The sequence below is a fragment of the Maylandia zebra genome, linkage group LG19, assembly GCF_041146795.1.
Source record: "Maylandia zebra isolate NMK-2024a linkage group LG19, Mzebra_GT3a, whole genome shotgun sequence".
NCBI lineage: Eukaryota > Metazoa > Chordata > Actinopteri > Cichliformes > Cichlidae > Maylandia > Maylandia zebra.
In genome coordinates, this window is record NC_135185.1 from 28,402,064 (window position 1) to 28,421,692 (window position 19,629).

General features: G+C 38.2%; 1 protein-coding gene across 3 annotated transcripts in view; it reads right to left on the reverse strand.

Annotated features, from left to right (window-relative positions):
• ppm1aa (protein phosphatase, Mg2+/Mn2+ dependent, 1Aa) overlaps window positions 1-19,629 on the reverse strand; it is a 43,626-nt gene that overhangs the window by 15,239 nt on the left and 8,758 nt on the right. The window contains exon 6 of one of the 3 annotated variants that reach the window (XM_004540561.4): window positions 2,360-6,488. The exons of 1 other annotated variant lie outside the window; for it this stretch is intronic. In XM_004540561.4, the coding sequence (XP_004540618.1) occupies window positions 6,453-6,488 (36 nt within the window). In that variant the 3' untranslated portion in view covers window positions 2,360-6,452. Of the gene's footprint in view, window positions 1-2,359; window positions 6,489-10,270; window positions 15,766-19,629 lie in introns of those variants that run through there. One more of the 3 variants, XM_004540562.4, reaches the window with a different exon arrangement.

The following is a 19,629-nucleotide window of genomic DNA, read 5'->3' on the forward strand; positions in this document are numbered from 1 at the left end:
CCCCCTCCCCAATTCAAGTCACAGCAGCAAGAAAAAGCTGCAACTTTAATCTTTACTCAAAGTACATTTTTAAGATTTCACATGAATGGTTATTAGTGCATATGCAGTACTTTACCATTTTCCGTTTTGGTGACAGGCATTCATTGTAAAACACAAGTTTCAGAGTCTTTTAGAAGCAGCTTACAGGCTAAGGGCTGTTTGACAAAAGGGCTCTTTCTGTTGGTCTCTTACATAAAAACAGCCTGTGAAGGTGAATATTAACTATAGGTTGATTCTACCCTTACAGTTTACTTGAAGCTTTTCTGATCTTTTAACGTTAACCATTATCAGAGCAAACAAGTCCAGTTAATTCAGCTGGTATAAATGCTTCCACACAACCAGCTGCATCAAGGCTTCCCTCTTCTTTCCTCTGCTGAGCAAGGAAATCCTCCTGCAGGCTGAATGCCCCTTACTGGCGACTTTTGTTCTCTCACACTTACCCCACACACTCCAAATGTAACATCCTTCTTGCTGAGAGAGAGAGAAAAAAACTATTTCCTCTCACACCTGTTGATGAATTGTGTTAGTGTACAAGGCTCAGACCGAGCTGTAACACGTGTCCTTATACAAACTGCACATGCCCAAAATAGTAGTTTCCTCACATGGGTAGTGGTGAATAGGGAAACCCTTTTCACAAAAACAGCAAAGAGGCTTGAGGCCAAATTACAGTAATCGTCATTGACAAACAGAAAATAATTCCCAGTTTGGGCAGGAAAGTCATAAGATGCCTCAATAACCTTAGCAGAGGGGGAAAAAGAAGCTGTTTGTGCTTTGTGGGTGAATGGTGCTGAATCCTTGCAGTCTCATTATGCTAAGAATATAGAAGAACAATATAGGAAGCCAGCTTTTTTCAAGTGCGTCTTCATGGTAGCTGCAGTTTTCACAATTTCAGAAAAAATATATGATATAAACCTGGAGGAATGGCTTTTACAAACACACCGCAGCTGTGTGTGTTCAAGTAAACTACTTAGATACCATGGAGCACGAGTAATATCAACGTTTCTTCTGGGCAAAAGTCAAGGAAATCTGAGAAAGCTTCTTGTCTAATTAAAAAAGAAAAAACTGTTTTTCTTGCTTGTTTTTTTAAAAAACAGTATTAAGCTTTATCTTGGTATGATGATGATATAGCAGCTACAAATGACACACTGAAGAAAAAGAAATAAAAGTAAAGGCAATGTTTTGTTTTTTTCTAGGAAATTAATGAAATGTATAGGCTCCTTCTCTTTATGATGCTGTTGCCAATTCCAACTAAAAGAGTACTGAAAAGAACACACGGTATGAAACTACAACTATGCTGTGACCTTACTAGTCAGGAAAAAAAATCATACTGACATACATGCAGTCATCAGTTATAGAAAACTATATAGGCTGAAACCAGTATGGGCTATTCAGCAATTTCATATTCAGCATTTGGATCATCTTTTGTTCTCTCACCATGAAGCTGATTAATCTTAACAAATAGAGAGAATTTCTCCATCATCTGCTTTCAAAGGCAGGAGTTGGAGCTCTCGCTAAATAAACTTTATGTGTTTTGTTTTTTTTTGCCTGTCCCGTTTGGCTCTTTTGCCCTCAGAATTGTTGTCTAAAGGCAAAGAAAGATGCCCAACGGATTTACTTTACCAAACTGACCATCCCAGCCTTGCCGTAATGGTCCATTTGATTCACCTTTTATTGTTTATTTTATTTTCACTTACTGAATACGGGACAGACTTGACTGGGGGAAAGAAGGGGAGAAAGAAAGAGGGAAAGAGAAACAGCTGAGAAGAGGGACGGGGGAGAAGGGCAAAAGACAAAAACCAACAGAACGGGCAGAGAAAAAAAATGCATATGTGATTTTTGAAAGAAAGTGCACCGTTTTTTGTTACCAAAAAATAAAAAAATAAAAATCTGATGATAATGTGGATTCAACTGGGCTTTTTAAAATTTTAAAACCTAAAAAGCCATAGAAACTGTGTGGGAGTGATATCAATTCATCCAATAGCTAAATAAGAAATAAAATAAAACTATTCAGATCATTGATAAGTTAGGCAGCAAAAGTCTTAAATGCTTACTTTGAAAACATGTACGTTTGTCGCCAGACTGCTCAGCTCCTGACCTCTTCCATTCTCGTGTCTGCTTATTTAGTGAAAAAAAAGCTTTGTGTTACGTATTCATGTTTCTTCAGAAAAAGAAGAGCAGCAAGGTGAGAGATGATGCTCAATAAACCGGGGGCGCGTAACCACTCGTGTGTCACATAACATAACTCTGTGCTGACGTAGGACATACTGCTACAGACGCTTACAATGGTTTACAACAGAACACAACACACGATGGAGAGCAACAGTTCAAGGTTTTAATTATGGACACAGATTCAGACAGAACATTATGTGACTGTGATTTGTTCCTATCAGATCTTCAGGCCTTGATTTTGACCAGAAGATACAACATAGTTCAATAAAGTACAGTACAGCTTTAAGCTTTGGATTTAAGTGCTGATCCATAGGCTGTGTTGGTTAAATGATCTGTGGTCGTACAAGCAGGAACAGAAGTGCTTGGGTCCGTCGCTCAGGAAAGATTCAGCCTTTAAATCAGCAACTTAGCTCAGCACCACTGTTGGTTGAGGTGAAGTTTAATGATGGACCAAGAAAAAATGAGAAGCACAAACCCTAGCAAGGTTAGGTAGAGGAAATATGCTTTATTAAAACAAACCTCCACAAATCAAAATATGCAAAATAGTCTGCGATGGCGGACCTCGCTGAGCTGTTGCACCTGATTGCTTTAAAGGAAGCATGCCCCCAACAGGAGCACAGAGTATTGCAAAATATGTTGACTACTCCCAGTCAGCCGTGTTTAACATTTGGACCAAGCAGAAACTAAATTGAAAGGCTATAAAATATATATCTGGAAATTTCACACATATAAAAGATGTAAGCGCAAACAAACAGATTCTCCTCTACTCGTTTATGCTACGGGGTCACGTTAGCTAAAGTTCCAGAGGAGATGGCAAGCTTTACCTCTACAGTAAATGCACAGATGGACAATTACATTTTGGACATTTTTCTCATTTCCCTGAGCAAAAAGCCTTAAAGCTTTTCATCAGGAAAGGCATAACGGCTCAATAACACGGCCAGCAAACAGTCCAGATCTCAACTTCAGTAAAAATTCAAGGTGGAAATTGAAGAATAGTGAATTTGCCCACCCACCATAAAACCCTGAATGGCTGCAACAAAGTTCAATTTCCGGGATTCAATTTTTTTTCACCCCAACATCAAATTAATCTACTTGCTCACCATTTCTCACCATTTTAGACAAAGCTGAATGGCTAAACCAACATGCTGGATTTCCTTCTTGAAAGACTTGTATAATCATTTCCATTGTTTCAACTGACAGCTCTCTTGTTAGAGCCATGCTTCCTTTCATTACATCAAGCGCAACAACTCACTGTGGTCTGCAAACACTCTCTTTTAACTGCAGACTATTTTGCAGATTTAGATTTGTCTATATTTGTTTTAGATAAAAAAGATTAAAAGATGTTCCGACTGTTTTTCGTTTACTGGATTTGGGGAAAAATGTGTCATTAACTAAAATAACTAAATTTATTCAGAGTAAATTTCATGCATCAAGAATGTTCAGTTATTGATCAAAAAAGGAACAGTTTTGTGATTTGTTTAGTCGTTAATAGTAAAAACAGTCAAGTGAGCATCTTCTAAGTGTGTTGATTGCATCATTTTTGCCAGGGGTTGTACAGCTCATGTGATTCCTCTCTATCAGCAACATGTATTTAGGGCTTTAAAACATAAAGCCCCTATAAACGCCTGTTAACATTCAACATGAAGGCAATTTCAAAATCACCTTCGCTGAATACACTGTTGGCATAGAAACAGTGACTTGTCAACACTGGTCCAGTGGAAAAGCTGCAAGAGTTGACCCTGCTGCTTTGTAGACTTACAGTGAATATTACTGCTGTGACTCCATTTACTGGCCTGGTTCCTTTAAAAATGGGATTTACTACTTCTAGTCCATGATGTAAAGGGGGGAAAAAATCCTGACTAAGCTAATCAGAAACAAAACTTGTATGCAAAGGCAAAAGCACCAAAAATAAACCATTTAGCAGCAAACTAAGAGGAGTTTTACAGTTTAGTAGCTGCAACTAGGGGCAATACTTCAAGAGCCAGATACAGTTGTGGTCAGAAGTTTACACAGACTCATCAGAGGGATGAATGTTATGGTAATTTTGTGCTTTAATGGTTTCCTTGAGCTGTTGTTTTTCCAGGTGGAATAACTGTACAGCATATATCTTTAGTGACTTTAAAAAACAAGAATTGGGTGTACAAGTTTGACACCAGGTGTATCTCTCTAATACACCTGCGGTCAATAGGTTCAAATATATAAGCACATTTGCAGTAATATTTGGTTAAATATTCCTTAGCAAGCTGCACCTTGATCAGATGGTTTTTGTAGCCATCAACAAGCTTCTGGCATAATCCGGGCAGGATATTTGACCACTCCTCTTGGCAGAAATAGCAGAGTTTATTTAAATTCGTTAGTTTTCGGAGACGGAGCTGGATTTAGGCATAGTACAGAAATTTTCAATTGGGTGAGCCTGGAATTTGGAAAGGCCATTCCAGAAACTAGGCTGCTAATGCTAGGCTGCTTTATCCATTACAAAACCAGTTTTGATATATTTCTGGGATCACTGACCTGTTGGAACACTACGCTGTCTACCTGTTGAGTTGAAAAATTTGAAGGTAGTACTGCTTGCTTCATTATTCCATCAACTCTGCACAATGTTCCAGCACCACTGGCATCAAAACAGCACCAGAGCATGATGCTATCACTTATATGCTTGATAGCTGGTACAGAGTTTTTATGGTTGAAAGCCTCACCATTACTCCTATAAACATTTACCTGGTGATTTATACAAATAGCTCAATTTTCATCTTATCTGATCACAAAAATTTCCTCCAGAAGGCGTTTGGCTTTTTCACGTGGGCAGCTACAAATTAGAGTTTAGCTTGAAGGTTTTGGAGCAGGAGCTTCTTTCTTGGTCAGCACCCTTTCAGTACAGGTGATGTAAAACGCGGTTCACTGTAGACAGTGATGCTGGTGTTTCCACATATTTCAATTCATGACAGGCTTGAGCTTTGTTGGTTCCTTCGTTGTTCCTGAAGGTCCTAACCAATTTATTCTCATCTGAGGGTGATTGATTGAATTTTCCTCCAAACCTTGGCTGGTTTGTGTCAGTGACATATGTGAATAACTTGTACTTATATAAAACTATTTAATTGATGATCCTGGAATCGCCAGTTGTTTAGAAATAGCTCCAAGAGACCTTCCCAACATATGTAAATTCTCTATTTTAGATCTTCACAGAGTTGCTTGGACGTTCTCACTGCTCTGAATTATGATCAATCCGATGAGTGCTGTCAAACAAATCATTTTATGTTGGCAAAGAGAAAGAACCAGCTCTAGTCGATTCTGAATACTAAAGAAAGGCATCACGGAATTTTCAGCACCAGTTATTAAAGATGGGTGTATGTATATATTTGAGCCTCTTTGTTTACAATTTGACTGTATGTGAATTAGAGAAAGTCCAAAATAATTTCAGACTTGTGCACGCAATCCTTATTTTGTTAAAGTCATTAAAGAAGTATGCTGTACAGTCATTTCACCCTGGAAAAAATGGTTGCAATAAATCAATCACCACCTCTGCACCTCTATAAACTGGCAGGACATATATTTATATATACCTTTATAGCCTTATTCATATTACTCAGTTTTGTCTTAAAACTTGTTATGAGATGTTTTCTAGAAAAGAAGACAAAACTAAACCACTTCAGGTGTTTCCCTTAGTCTGGCTGGCCCTGATGATGCTGTCTTTTATAATTTCATTAAAACCTGTGAACTGAATTTCACAGGTTCATACAGCTCAACTGCCTTTATCTGAGCCTTAGGCCTCTGAAGTGTCCTTGCATACCTGCAATGTCTGTTTTGTAGAAAATGTTCCTGTAGTGTGATAACAGAGAACTCAATAATAGAGTTTGAATGACAGCTTTTTTTTCATGATTTGCAGACTACAAGAGTAAAACAGTCATCACACACACCTTTAACACGTTACTAAATCGGTTTTGTGTGGATTTCTTTTCCAGCTATGTTGTTAAAATAGTTGGTCCGTAGACATATTAAGTTAAAACCCCTCCATAATAACTTATGAATTTCCATCTTTGTCTTATACTGTATTTAAAATTATACTTACATAACAGTTTGAAAAGACTGGACGCTGAACACGCCGGGAGTGAAACGATGAATGACTACTTGTGTTTTGGAGATGTAAACCACATTAAATATATTATTTAGTGAGGGTGGATAATTACAGTGATCGACAAATGCGTGGCAACTAATGCTTGCTTGACATGTTCTGATTAGCCCTCATTTTAGCTGAAACCACGGAAGAGGAGGATGACTGGGTCCTGGGGGAGGAGAAGAGCAGGATGAAGATGAGGTGAAGTTTATAGACACGGATGAAGTGAAGTGACGACATGCAAGAGGGATGACTCAATCACCCACTGGCTGCATGCTACCAGAGGTCAGACAGCATGCAGAGGAGATGGGGAAAATGTATGAAAAAGAGACTAAATCCTTGTGACATTATCTGTTTCTTTCTTCTTCTTCTTTTAAGCAATTAATCATTGAGGACCCACTGAGACAGCATGATGACAAGAACCGCATGCTCAGATTTCTATCTTACTGCAGCTCAATGACAGATAGGAGAGCATGCTGGATATGAGAAAATCTCCAGTCAGGTACAAAAAGAACAAATGTTTGATATGAATCATGCTGACATATTTTCACAGTAAAGAGCAGTTGGGTCTTACACACATGGAGTGTGGCTGGTATGGATTGACACAAGACTGATGGAAGTTCAGGACAAGCTATTATATTTGCTCCTGTCAGGTCTATAATTTTGCTCCCCATATCTGAAAGTTTCCATTCCATGTTGGTCTATTTGAAGATGCATGGTTTGCTTCTGTGAGACAAGCCCACTACCTGATGCACTCATTTTGCATAAATCATCACATCTAAAGAGGAACAGACATCAGCAAAGAAACCAGGACATCCATGGTTGCAACACCACTAAGGCGAAGATGGCTCATTAGGGCCTGTCCCAAGTCTCCACTCATTTCAGTTCAGTGTTCCCTCATGCTCACGGTCAAATGCCATCAATTGTTGCACTTCACTTGCCTGCCAATCAAACACATTTTTCCAAGCTGTTGGAGTCTTCCAGTCCTGCAGCCAACCAACCATGCCAAGGCAGGTGTCTATCTCATTGGACACGAGCCCATGTGGGCTCTTGAAATGCAACATTTTCCTTCTAAAATCAGAAGAGGTCCCCAAGTTTGCCGTTTTTGATCGTTGGCATTGAAAATGCTGCCTGTGGAGGACATTTTTACAAATTCCCAATTTAAAACATTAGATTAAAAAAAGTAAGTTGCATTACATCAGTGTAACTTTGATTAGATGCAGGTATGGTAATACTGTAAAGTCAGCATGGCATGTAGTCTACAAGACTGTGGAGCTCTCCTTCTGCTGCTTTTTTTAATCTAAATAAATAAAATGTGTTTTACTTACCAAAATACACTGTCTGCATCCTTCAAGTTTAGCAAAATTGTTAAACACAAGCGGCCTTCCTCTTCACTGCCTTTGTTGCCGTGCGGCTGCTGCCACCTGCATGTTGGAGGCTGGGCATGTGTATCCTTATGTAAGTGCACAAACTGATACAGAGCATGACGCCAAAGAGAAGAGTCACTTTCACCTATACATAAAGCAAATACGCATCCAAGTCATGGTCATTTTTTTGCTCAAAATCAGCAAAAATGTTGACAAATCAACCAACTAGGCATCTTTTGCAAGGTTCGAGATGTCTCAGTCATTTTGCTAATCCCTTGTAGCTGTGAAACAACTAGTCAGCCACTTGCCAGACGAGTTATTCTGAGACAGGTTTTTTTTCCCCCTCCCCTTCCACACAATGAAATATGAATAGAAGTGGTGGGGATAGTTGGCAGCTGTCAACAAATTCCACAGCTTCCCGCCACCATCGATCAATCAGTCCCATATCTGAAGCACAACTGTGCTAACCCGTTGGCTAGAACTGACATTAATCCTAAACCTTCCAGTCAGCGCGAGGGAATAACAGGATATAAGGTGGTGGGAGCGAATGCTGATACAGGCACTAAAGAGGAAAGGTGCCAATGCTAATGAGTGTATCTGTGGCTCTTTAACGAGCCCGATTTGATGTCCTAATTTACAATGAGCTGTGTCTCAGGGGCGAAGGATAATGAGCAGGACCGGGATTCCCAAGGCAGAGGCTTGTGTAACCCATCTCATGCAGGGGACAGTCACTCCCACAGAGTGTGAGTAAGAGACAGACAGTAGCACAGAGAGCAGGAAGGACATATTCCATGTCTGTAGGAGAGAGGAGGGTGCATGTCATCCCTGCCTGATATGATTGTTTGTACACACCAATCATTGAATCGCTGCGTCCAAGTGAGAAAAGCTTGTGTTCTCCGTGACAAACTGACCTCGGGCAACAAGAGCACTCACAGAAAGAGGAAATGGAGAAGGAAAGCATGGCGGGTGGGGGAGAAGCAGCGGGTTTGGAGAACAGATACCAAATATTGTAGACTGTGATAAAACAATACTCTATTTTCTCACTTTCCTTTCTGTGCTTAAATTACACAAAATTTTGCATTGAAATTTTTATACTGAGCAGCCCTGGGAAAAAAGAAGAAAAAGTCTGATTCTAGTGCACTCTGAAGCAAATTAACAAATGTGGAGCTCAGTGACCTCAGTGCAGAGACCATGCACACACAGTATGCAGTGCGCCCTACCACCCCCACCTCTTACTGCTGCGTCTGCATGGCTGCATTAGTCAAGCTCTGATGGGTTTTTCCGCCATGAGAAGCAGAGCATGACATGCGCTCAACAATGGCAGGCAGATGACGAGCCAGCTCCATTTGATGATGGCCTCTGTCGCAGCGGCCGCTTTTTTTGATGTGGAGGAATACAAGGGCAGCGTGATTCATTATGGGTGCACAGGTGGCCCGAGATCTAATGAGTCACATTTTGTGCAGTTCAAACGGCTCTCTGAGAGGAATGCACATGCTTAAAAACAAGTGCGTATCAGAGCTCTCGTTGCCACTTTTGCTGCAGAGGTATCAGCTGCTTTTCCTCATGTCGGGAGGACAGATTTCATTCTACAAATTTAAAAGGAGCACCACAATAAGCTTCTGCAACCCTACCAATAACCTGCAGTGTCTATTGCTGATATTTGGATTATACATCTGCTCCTAGTTTCTAGTTAAACCTTTAAACCTCCCAGCATTAAATTCTGCTTAAAAACATTTTAAAAATACAATCACTGAATAAACACGGTTTTTAATCAATCAGATTTCAGAGAACTGTGCATCACAGTTTTAAGTGTTTCTGCTGGCCTCTCTAATCAGTCTTGGTTATTAACACTGCCCCCCTCTGGCTAGTTGGCACTCTGATTAGGACATTGTTTTGCATTGTACTGTACTTTCTAAAGGATCTAATTTATCTATGGCACTGGAAAAGTCTAGAAATTAGAAATCATATTCTGTCTTTCTCATAACAATCATTTAGACAAAATATTAATAGTTCTTCCTTCTATGGATATTATTTGGGAAGCATGTTCTACCTTGTTTAAGCATGCTAGTCAATTCATCACAGGAGCCACAACAATCCAAATTGTGCCTGATCTATTAACTGCTTGCCACTGAGCACCATTTGAACGTTTGACCTTCTAGCACAGCTCCTGACATTATGTTGACATTTAAAGTAATCCCTCCCGCAGTTCTTAATCCCAGTTGTCGTGGACTGGCCTGGCCATTCTCTGAGATCAAGCCCCTCATAGTACATGCTGCTCTCACCACACCCCGGCAGAAAAGGCGTTGAGAAAGGAACAACTTTGACACTGCCAGTCTGCGACATCCTTGTGCTTCGGAGATCACAGCTCAAAGCATGTAGCAATACACAAACTGAGGCATTAAGTTGAATGTACACTGTCATTACACTTTGACAGAGCTAAGGATTAGATTTTCCTAAAATAAATAAATACCAGGCAATATTCAGAGAATCCAGATTAACAACACATACAGCTGTTGTGAAGGCATCTCACATCTGGATGAGGAAAACACTGGGTTTCATGGACACACAGAAAAAAGAAAAAAAATGATGAACTCATCTGATTTTCTTTTATTAAGCATGTTGTTCCCGATTTTTCCTGTAACCCTTCACTTTCACAGCTGAGACAGCTTTTAATAAAATGTTTGGCGTTACATAATCTAACTGCAGAGAACGTGTCATTCGGACAACAGGCCCCGACAGATAAAAGTGATTAAATGAGAGGTACAAGATGACAACCCATTTATTTAGTAATACATTCTGCAAACTAGAAATTTTATTCAAACTTCAAAGGCTAAAAAATGAAAGAAAGGAGGGAGGGAGATAGGTGGGGGGGGGGGGGGGGGGGGGGGGATTTGAGTAGCAGGGAGAAAAATGCATCTATTCACAAGCAAGGAATGCAATTTGTTCAATCGACAACACAAATAGAACAATTTAGTTCAGGGAGCAAAGCTTTTTTTTCCTTTTCTTTTTTTTTAAACACATTTCTTTTTTTTCCCGCCATTCCTTTGGAGCTAGAACATAATACAAAATATACAGTTATTGAACTTTGTAAAATCACTCACAGAGGCCTCTGAGAAGCATTTGAATCAACACTGACAATACTTAACTACAGCACTCTAAAGCTATTCTTGAATGTAATCATAAATAGAGCAGACAATGTATGTATGCACATTTTGAATGCTTACGAGGTTACCATGTTAAAACACTTGCATTTGTTGAAAGTATGACATCATCTGCAGTGGAAATTAAATAAGCTTTCATGACACAGATTTGATACAGTAACATGGAGAGAAGAAAAACCAAACAAACCCGCAAAGGTTGAAAAGTTCTAACTGGTGACAACCTGGCAAAGTCACTTTGCTGATAGCTTAAGTACCTTAAAATGGACAGATTTCATTTTCTGAGAGTGTAATGTTAGCAGCATTACTTCTCCTCGTAGTGTTTTGTTGGACAAGTACTTTAGGGGGGCAATGTGAGTTTGGGTAAGGCAAATCGGTGAGCTTATTTATGAGCTGAGAAAAAAAAAAAAGAAAAGAGAGAGAAAAAAAAAGGTCGAAGCGAGGCTCAGCACGTCCTGTAAGGGGACGAATAAACCACCACCACTAAGGGTCACACAGTAAACGCCACAACTGAGGTACATAAATATGCACAAGAGGGCGCAAGCTTTTAAAATCTCTTCAGCTTCTGCCAGGTAATCCTCTGTACAAGAATATACAGGATGCATTCCAGGCAACCAAAGTAACTCTGTAAATAGCTCTATAATCTTTTTTTTTTTAATACAATAACAATTTTCTAAAAAAAGAAGAAAACAAAAGCTGATTATATAGAGGATCAGTGCATATGACTCGTCATGTATAGTCACACTTATTTTCCTCACACACCTCACATGTTTAAAACCCTGAACTCAATACAATTACAGATTTGAGCTAAGTGAGCATCACACAAGTGCACGAGAAGCTGAAATTACACGGGTGAGTGTTTGAGGGCATTGGCTGGGGTTGAGGGGGAGCTTTACAGGACAAGGCCGATAGTGTTCCTACTTACTAAAACAGGTTGTCTTTTCCAGTAGTTTCTTCAATCGTTACTCTTATTTGTTAACATCAGCACAATTCAGGCAAATACTGTACATGAGTATAACCTTATACCAATCAAACAGACCAGTGTTAAAGTAATGGGCTCTAGGGAAAAAAAAACAATAAGGAAAGGCTCTAATTAAAAGTAACTGCTGAACTAAAGACAAAAACACTTACTATTGAGATCACGAGGTATTTAAGGTAATGGAAAAATAAAAAACAATATATGCTTGGAATAATTTTTGTTCAGGTTTTGGGGGAAATAACAGGGGTGCAATGGAAATTTGCAATCACTGAAAACATGCACATGAGGACAAATTATAGACGGGCCACTCTTAGTATCTCACAACATTTCAGCTACAGCTATTCTGAATATTGAAAGGTGCATTTCTACTGTAGGAAGTGGATAACAAGCAAAATTTAAGGAAGGGCCACGACATTAGCTTTAAATTATTCATGTGAAAACACAGGGGCATGAGTTTTGTCAACTGTCTCAACATACAAAGAAAAATGTTTGTTCATCGCTAGGCTTGAAGAGAAAATTACCAAAGTTAGAAATACCTACCAGGATTGCAACAAGCAGTTGGGTGCTGACAGTTGTTAGGTAAGAGACACTTAGTGCACTTAAAAAAAAAATACAAGCTATGCAGAGCAAAATAAATAGCTTACAGATTAAATATGAGCTGCTCCACACAAAAAAAAAAAAAAATCAAATCCACTGAATAAATTGAAGTATTTTCAACTGAGTACAGCAGGTTTACAAGTATTACGGTATCATACTAGCAGAAATACAACTCTTAATTTTAAAACCAAAAAGATGGAAATGAAACATTTTTACTCTGCTGTTTGTCTTTTGTTGCAACTTGATTTTAATAAAGGGAAAGAACATTCAGTGAAACCACATCTTCATGCAAACACACAGATTTCCTACTTGAGTTAGCTGCCACTTCAGCAAATCTTTTGATGGTTGTCATACTTTTGTAGGATTACTGGTTAAAGGTACACTATGGAGTCTCTCAGTAAACGTACATTCAACACGTCTTAGCAAATTCATTTTTGCTTTAAGGCCTATCAAACTTTTTCATAAAATCATATTTTCCTAGGCTTCATTCCCTAAAATCATCATCTGGTTTTGGAGTATTTTAATGGTTCTTTGGCACTCTAAAAGGCCCTTCACATGTGCGACAGCATCACAGCTGCACTCGGATATTGTTGTTTGCACAATTCCCTACGCGACAGGAAAAATGCAGCGAAGGAAAACTTGCCTGTTCCACACGATAAAAACAAAACACAAAAAAAAACCCTGCAGAATTACAGGGTGTGCAGCGATCAGCGAAACACAAATTTCAGGCCATTCACTTGGCCACAAGCATAAACGAATGCAAATTTCTATGTGAAAGGGCCATTATGTCACATTACTATGACACCACTTGTTGATATACAAATTACTGCCCCCTGCAGTCAGCAAAAGTGCATTTCACATCACCTCAAGGACATTTCTTGCACTTTTTTTTTCCCTCTAAAGTGTGCACTTGCAGTGCGAGGACCTGCTTATAGATTTCTTTTCAACCAATGATCATAAACTCCACAGAGCACCTTTAAAAAGCAACCAACCAAAACTAAGAAAAATAAACTACAGTTAGTCCAATAAGTAAATATTTATAGCTAGTTTTACTTGTGAAGCGGGCTTTGTAAAACCTCGGGGTTCTTTGGCATTATTTGCCACATTAAGCACATTAGAAAGTAGCTTAGGATTATTATCAAAGTTAGTCTTTTTCCCACTCTTAATAATTAGCCAAATCTAAATGTACTGAAATGGTTAGGATTGTCATCATGATAAATCAAGGAGTATAAATTTAGTACATAATTACTTTGTATTTCATATATTTGGAACCATTCAGTATTAATCACAGGAACACCAAATGGATTAAATGGAAAACTTGGTCAAACACAAACATTTAACCAACCACCTGAAGACAAACAAGAAGAAAAAAAAAATACCTAGCTCAAGCAATGATTTATTCCTTAAAAATTTAAGCTGAAAATATATACACACATACATAGGTTTCCAACAATGCAACACACACACACAAAATGCCAGAAAATAAATTTGAAATAAAACTATTTCTCTTCGAGAAATATATCAACTATGTGTGTTAAATACAGATTTATTCAGCGACTATCTTTACAGGGGAGTGGAGCGAGGGTGTTAACCCACAGATCTAACACAATAGCAGCAAACTGTATTGTGCTGTGCCTTGCAGTGTCGTGGTGAGAGTTTTTAACTGGAGAAGAAACTAATGGGAATAAAAAAGGTGCCGCACAACAAGAAAGCTTCGTTAGCAGATTTGTTCTTGTTCTGAATGCCCAAAAGAAAGCCTCGTAAGTTTTAGAGCCAGCAGTTTCTTCTATTTTCAAATTGCCAATGCAAAATTTTGTTCAGTGCTTAAACTGTTCACAACAAACAGATCTTAATCAGATGTAAAATGAAGAAGCTCAAACATATTTGCAACACATACAAAAACTGCATCTAATGGGGGGCTTGGCATAGGCTGACTAAAGCTGAAGGTGTAATTTAAAAAGAAAAGAAACAAATATGGCACCCACAGTGGTCACTGGTATTCATCTACATTTACAAATTGATATTTAAATATGACACGATGGGATGTGTAAACCTGAATAACCTCCAAACATTTCAACTGAATTACTAGTTTCATCTCAGGTTCTGATAGATACATTTTAAAATCAAACAGGGTAAGATGTAAACTCTGTTGTCCAATGGTGTTTGGAATTAGAAATAATGAAGCCTGTGTTGAGCTGATATGAAACACTGGCTGGGGAAAAAAGGGGGGGAGGGGGCTGAAAACAAGTAAGGGGAGAGCACTTCTTTTAAACTCCAGCCTAGTTTGACCAAAACACCATGCCAAATTGAAATCTGAGCTGCACATCCAAATCTGCATTTTACCAACACATGTGCACACAAACACCCAAGCACGCTTGCAAGTATCTACAGACAAACACGTTAACATGGGACCCATCAGATACCTCTCAAAATTGAAGAAAAATAAAATTCCACTTCATACTTGATTGAGAAACACCTTGCCATTATTATTTGAGCATGTACAGAAAACTACTTACAAAAGTAAAATATAATTAAAACAAAAACAAAAAAAAAGCACAGGGGAAAATAATTAGGACTCAAATGGTTTGATATAGAGCTTACTGTGCTGTCAACTATACAATTTACCCGTTTCTTAAAAGGAGCATAGACTAATTGGAGGAGGAGGAAAAAAAAGAAGAAAAAAAAAGAGAGAAATAAAAGCGCAGAGACATTGTGCCTGGAGGACAAGCGATAATATTCACTGAATAGACATTTGTTAGAATTCCAGAAGAGCAGGAAAAGGCAGATAGTGCATAAAAGGTTCTCTTTTTCCATTTCTTTCATTTTTTAACTTAAAATCAAGCTGCATTAAATACAGGCTGTTTGTACAGGACAATTGCACTTCACAAAAACAGAAATATACAAATACACACAAGGAAATGTGAATCAAATTAATTACAGCAAAAACAAAAAAAAAAAACAGAAAGGGAAAAAAAGGTGGGGGGAATCTTACTACTGAAGCCGATTATTTAACAAAATGGAAGAAAACTTTGTGGACTCACTTGTTATGGATTACTTTAGAGGAGAATATTTAGGTGGATGAACATAAAGGGGAGACAAGACAGCGGGGATCCTGAACTCCAGAGTGGACCGGTGCTGCACTGTTCCAGGTTTGTGTGCATGCATCTCCTCTTCCTCCTCCGCCTCCCATGAAATTCCCTTCTTAGAAACCAAAAGCTCAGAGTGACGGAGAGTGACTGCTGAGCTGAGCTGCTGTGGGTCTTGAGAGGATGGTGGTTTGTAAACTCTATGCTGTGTTAGTGGTAGGAGGTTGTGTTACCACATGTCGTCTGTGGATGCAGAGTCCTTGATAAGAGAGGAGAGGACGGAAAAACCCTTCAGACTCTGGCTTTACATCCATCAGAACTCCATAAGACCAAGAGTGCATAGAGATATGTAAAAATTGATGCCAATATAATTACAGTGAAATAAAAGATATGTAAAAAGTATCAAGTACATAAAATAACAATATAAAAATCTTCACAGAAAATTCATTACTGATATGGCTGACAAGTGTCATATGTGATTTTGGTTTATAAGGCCAGCTTGTTGTCCTGTTGTTGTTATGGGTCAAGTTAAACTTCAACTGAGGAAGATTCACTTTACAACATCACAATACTGATGCAAATTATGGAACTTCTAAGAATCCTAATCAAAGTTTAAAACTAATCTAAAATCAAAGCTAGGACTTCATTTATGAATGTCTTCTTCGCTAATGGAAGTAACATCTGCCAAATTTAGTGAGCAACACTGCCATTAAACGAATCTCAATCATGAAAGATGATAAGCTCTAATGTTAGTTTCTACTCTGCTGGTTTTCCCATTTATCACAGGTGATGGCTATAGTGTAGCCTTCCACATTTTATACCACTAGCTCCATTTCTTATTTGCGATACGATTAAAACATTCTTCCACTATGCATTCATACAATATACTTTTGTCCCCCTTGCAGTATGTATGTGAGTGGCGTGGGCTGCAGCATTGCGCAATACACACAAGCCGCTGCGCTGCACCACATAATGAGTGCAACAAGTGTGGAAAGCTCTATGCATCTAAGATAAGAAACAAGGGCAGTCTGCTAAAACATCTACTGAAAGTACATAAGATACGAACGAAACACAGCACACTGACTGTGAGGATCAAAGTGTTTTGTAATGTAAAATGGGTTCGACATCCCTTAACTAAAGTGGGCCAGACCAGTGAAACTCCTCTTTCTATCAGTATAACAACATGTAACGCATTTAATCCCTGAGAAGTCTTAATATGAGGAAAAGAAGCGCACCTTCAACAGTAAGCTTCAGTTTTGCTACATAACAAATGTGTAAAATTACAGAAAAATGTATGCTAGCTCAGTGCCTAGACAGGAGATATTTCTACAGTAGGTAGTGAAAAGCAAATACTTTTCTGTCATTTAATTGTTTATCTATTACTTTGACAGAAAAGGCTTTAAAACTTATGAAAATACACTTGAGTTTAAAATCGATGCACTCCTTCACACTTTTCAAAAAAATCTCATTCAGTGGGTCAGATTAGAGACCATCTGGGCCCTATGTTTTGACACCCCTACTCTAGTGCCTAGTGTACTCTAGTGTGCCTGTGTTTTGATTGCCCAATTGTATGGTTCAAATGTTTTCACTAAAATTAGTTAGAGCAACGGTCCCCAACCTTTTTTGCGCCACGGACCGGTTTATGTCCGACAATATTTTCACGGACCGGCCTTTAAGGTGTCGCGGAAAAATATAACAAAATAAAACTGGTACCGGTACCGAAAAAAAAGAAGATTTATTCATAACACACGTGAAAAGACCCAGGAAAACTTAGTTAAAAGATAAAAACGATAACAAAGTAACGCTGAAAACCGATAAAAACCCTGAAAACCATACATTTCACACCTGAGCCTCAACTCTCGCAGCCCGGAACCAAACGACTCACGGACCGGTACCGGTCCGAGGCCCGGGGGTTGGGGACCGCCGAGTTAGAGTACAGGTAAAGTACTTGGTCACAATACCGATAAGAGTACCATTAAAATATTTATCTATTCACATTTCTGATATTGCAATATTTTAAGTAATCTACTACGAAAAACTAGAGTACTGCATTGCAGTTATGAAGCAGTCTGCCACTTCATAGATGAGTTTTTGTTGTTCCTAAACGCTCTCACTTTTTAATAATACGACTAATAGTTGATCGTGAATTATATAAGTAGGAAGAAGTTTCACAAACTGACTTGTTGTAACGATGTCATCCTATTACAGTACTACATTTAAATATAATGACCTCTTCAGAACGATCCATTAGGTTTTGCAAGGTCAAAGGGACCTTGAACTTTGAAAAAATCTAAATGTTTTTCTTTCACTTCAAGAGAAATCTGACCAAGTTCCTACAGGGGGGAAAAATATGTACAATACACACACTTCTGTTATGCCGTTATATTTTTGTCAATATTACTAATGGCGGCTTTCTGATATGGTTTTATCTTAGCAAAACCACACAAAATTGGGTAATTATGTGAGCCATACAGAAATTTTTCTGAAAATGAGAAAAATGCCTCGAGGATGCCAAAAGCAGTACAAGATGTCTCAAATTAGATTTCCCCTGCTATTTAAAATGCCATTATTATTATTATTACAGTTAGTGTTTACAAAAATTACCCACATGATCTAGCTCTGACATATAGCTCGTCTGCCATCATCCTCCCTGCTGTGCACCACAATATAGTAATAATAAAAAATAAATGAATAAATAAAACAAGTGCAGATTTGGATTCAAAGAAACTAACAGCAGTAGTTAAATGCGATAATTTCGTATCCGGATACTGTCATTAGCATTACAATAGAACATAGCTACCAGCTGACAGCTAAAAGTCCACATCAGCCTCCGATGACAATTTTGTAAAAAAAAAAGAAAAAAAAGAAAAAAAAAAGAACATACTTCATCCACCTCCTTTGTGCCTTCCATGTTTTGCAAAGTACACTGCAAAACATACAAGAAAAAAGTTTCCACTAAAAGTTGGAAACACCAAACTTGTTTCATAACTTGAAGCACTGTTGAATACAACCAGGCTATGAAGGTACTTGAGGAAGAGATGCTAACAGCTCATAATTTGTGACTGAAAAGTAAACAAATGACTCAACCGTGCATCACTGGAGCACCCTCTAATTTGCACTCTATATGACGGGAAGAGCAAAATGATGGATGGAATTCACTGATTAGGGTTTCTCAATGGAAAAGCAGGGCTTTAAGAAGCTGACTAAAAAGCTCAACCAATTCAACTCAAGTCAATTAAATGGCAATATTATTCAGCCTCCTAAAGGGTTTCAAGGTTAAGTTACTTTAGTTATTGTGCAAGTGTTAAGCAGTTTTGTTATTGCTTTTACTAACGATATCCATGGCAACTCATCTGCTAGTCATTTAAAACAAGAGAAAAATATTTGACTCATCAACTAGTCCACTTTAAATGGACAAAGGTAAACATTGCCCAAACAATTATTTCTCATGTATGTTAGGAACTACATGAAACTTTAATTCATAGTCCTATAAAACCACATTTCAAATGTGTCTTACATGTGTTGCACTTTGGAAACATCGACAGATAACATTTTTGAACTCGCAATTTCCAGTGTACACTAATAAAATAATAAAAATACACTATCTGAATTTGATGTGTATTTATGTAGTCATGCAAATCCTTGATGTTGCATAAAATTTTCATAAAAACCACCACATAGGGTGCGTCCTATGAGATATTTTTTATATATCTCCATTGTTGCACCATGATCCTGGATCCTGCTGCAACAATAAAAACACTCTTCTGTATTTTTTTTTCCTATATTGTCAAGGATATTATTACAAACTTCCTTACCATCCTTACTCTCTAACATGACTACTAGCAGGTTCAATTAAAAGGCCCTAATGGAACACTCAACTCCTCAAACTTTGTTATATTTTATTTTGCTATAGTTTATAATATTAGAATGTTCAATTGCAGATCTTAGTCTTCATAAAGGTTGACATCAAACAGTGAAAATTTTCAGTCAAATCATAGTTAGCCTGTATATGAAAAATTAAGAGACGGGATTTTTTTTTTTTGAGAGCTTCAAACTGATGGCTGTTGAACAAAAAAAATAAATGTTTTAAAAAAAACACTGAATATTAGCAGTTTGGATCACG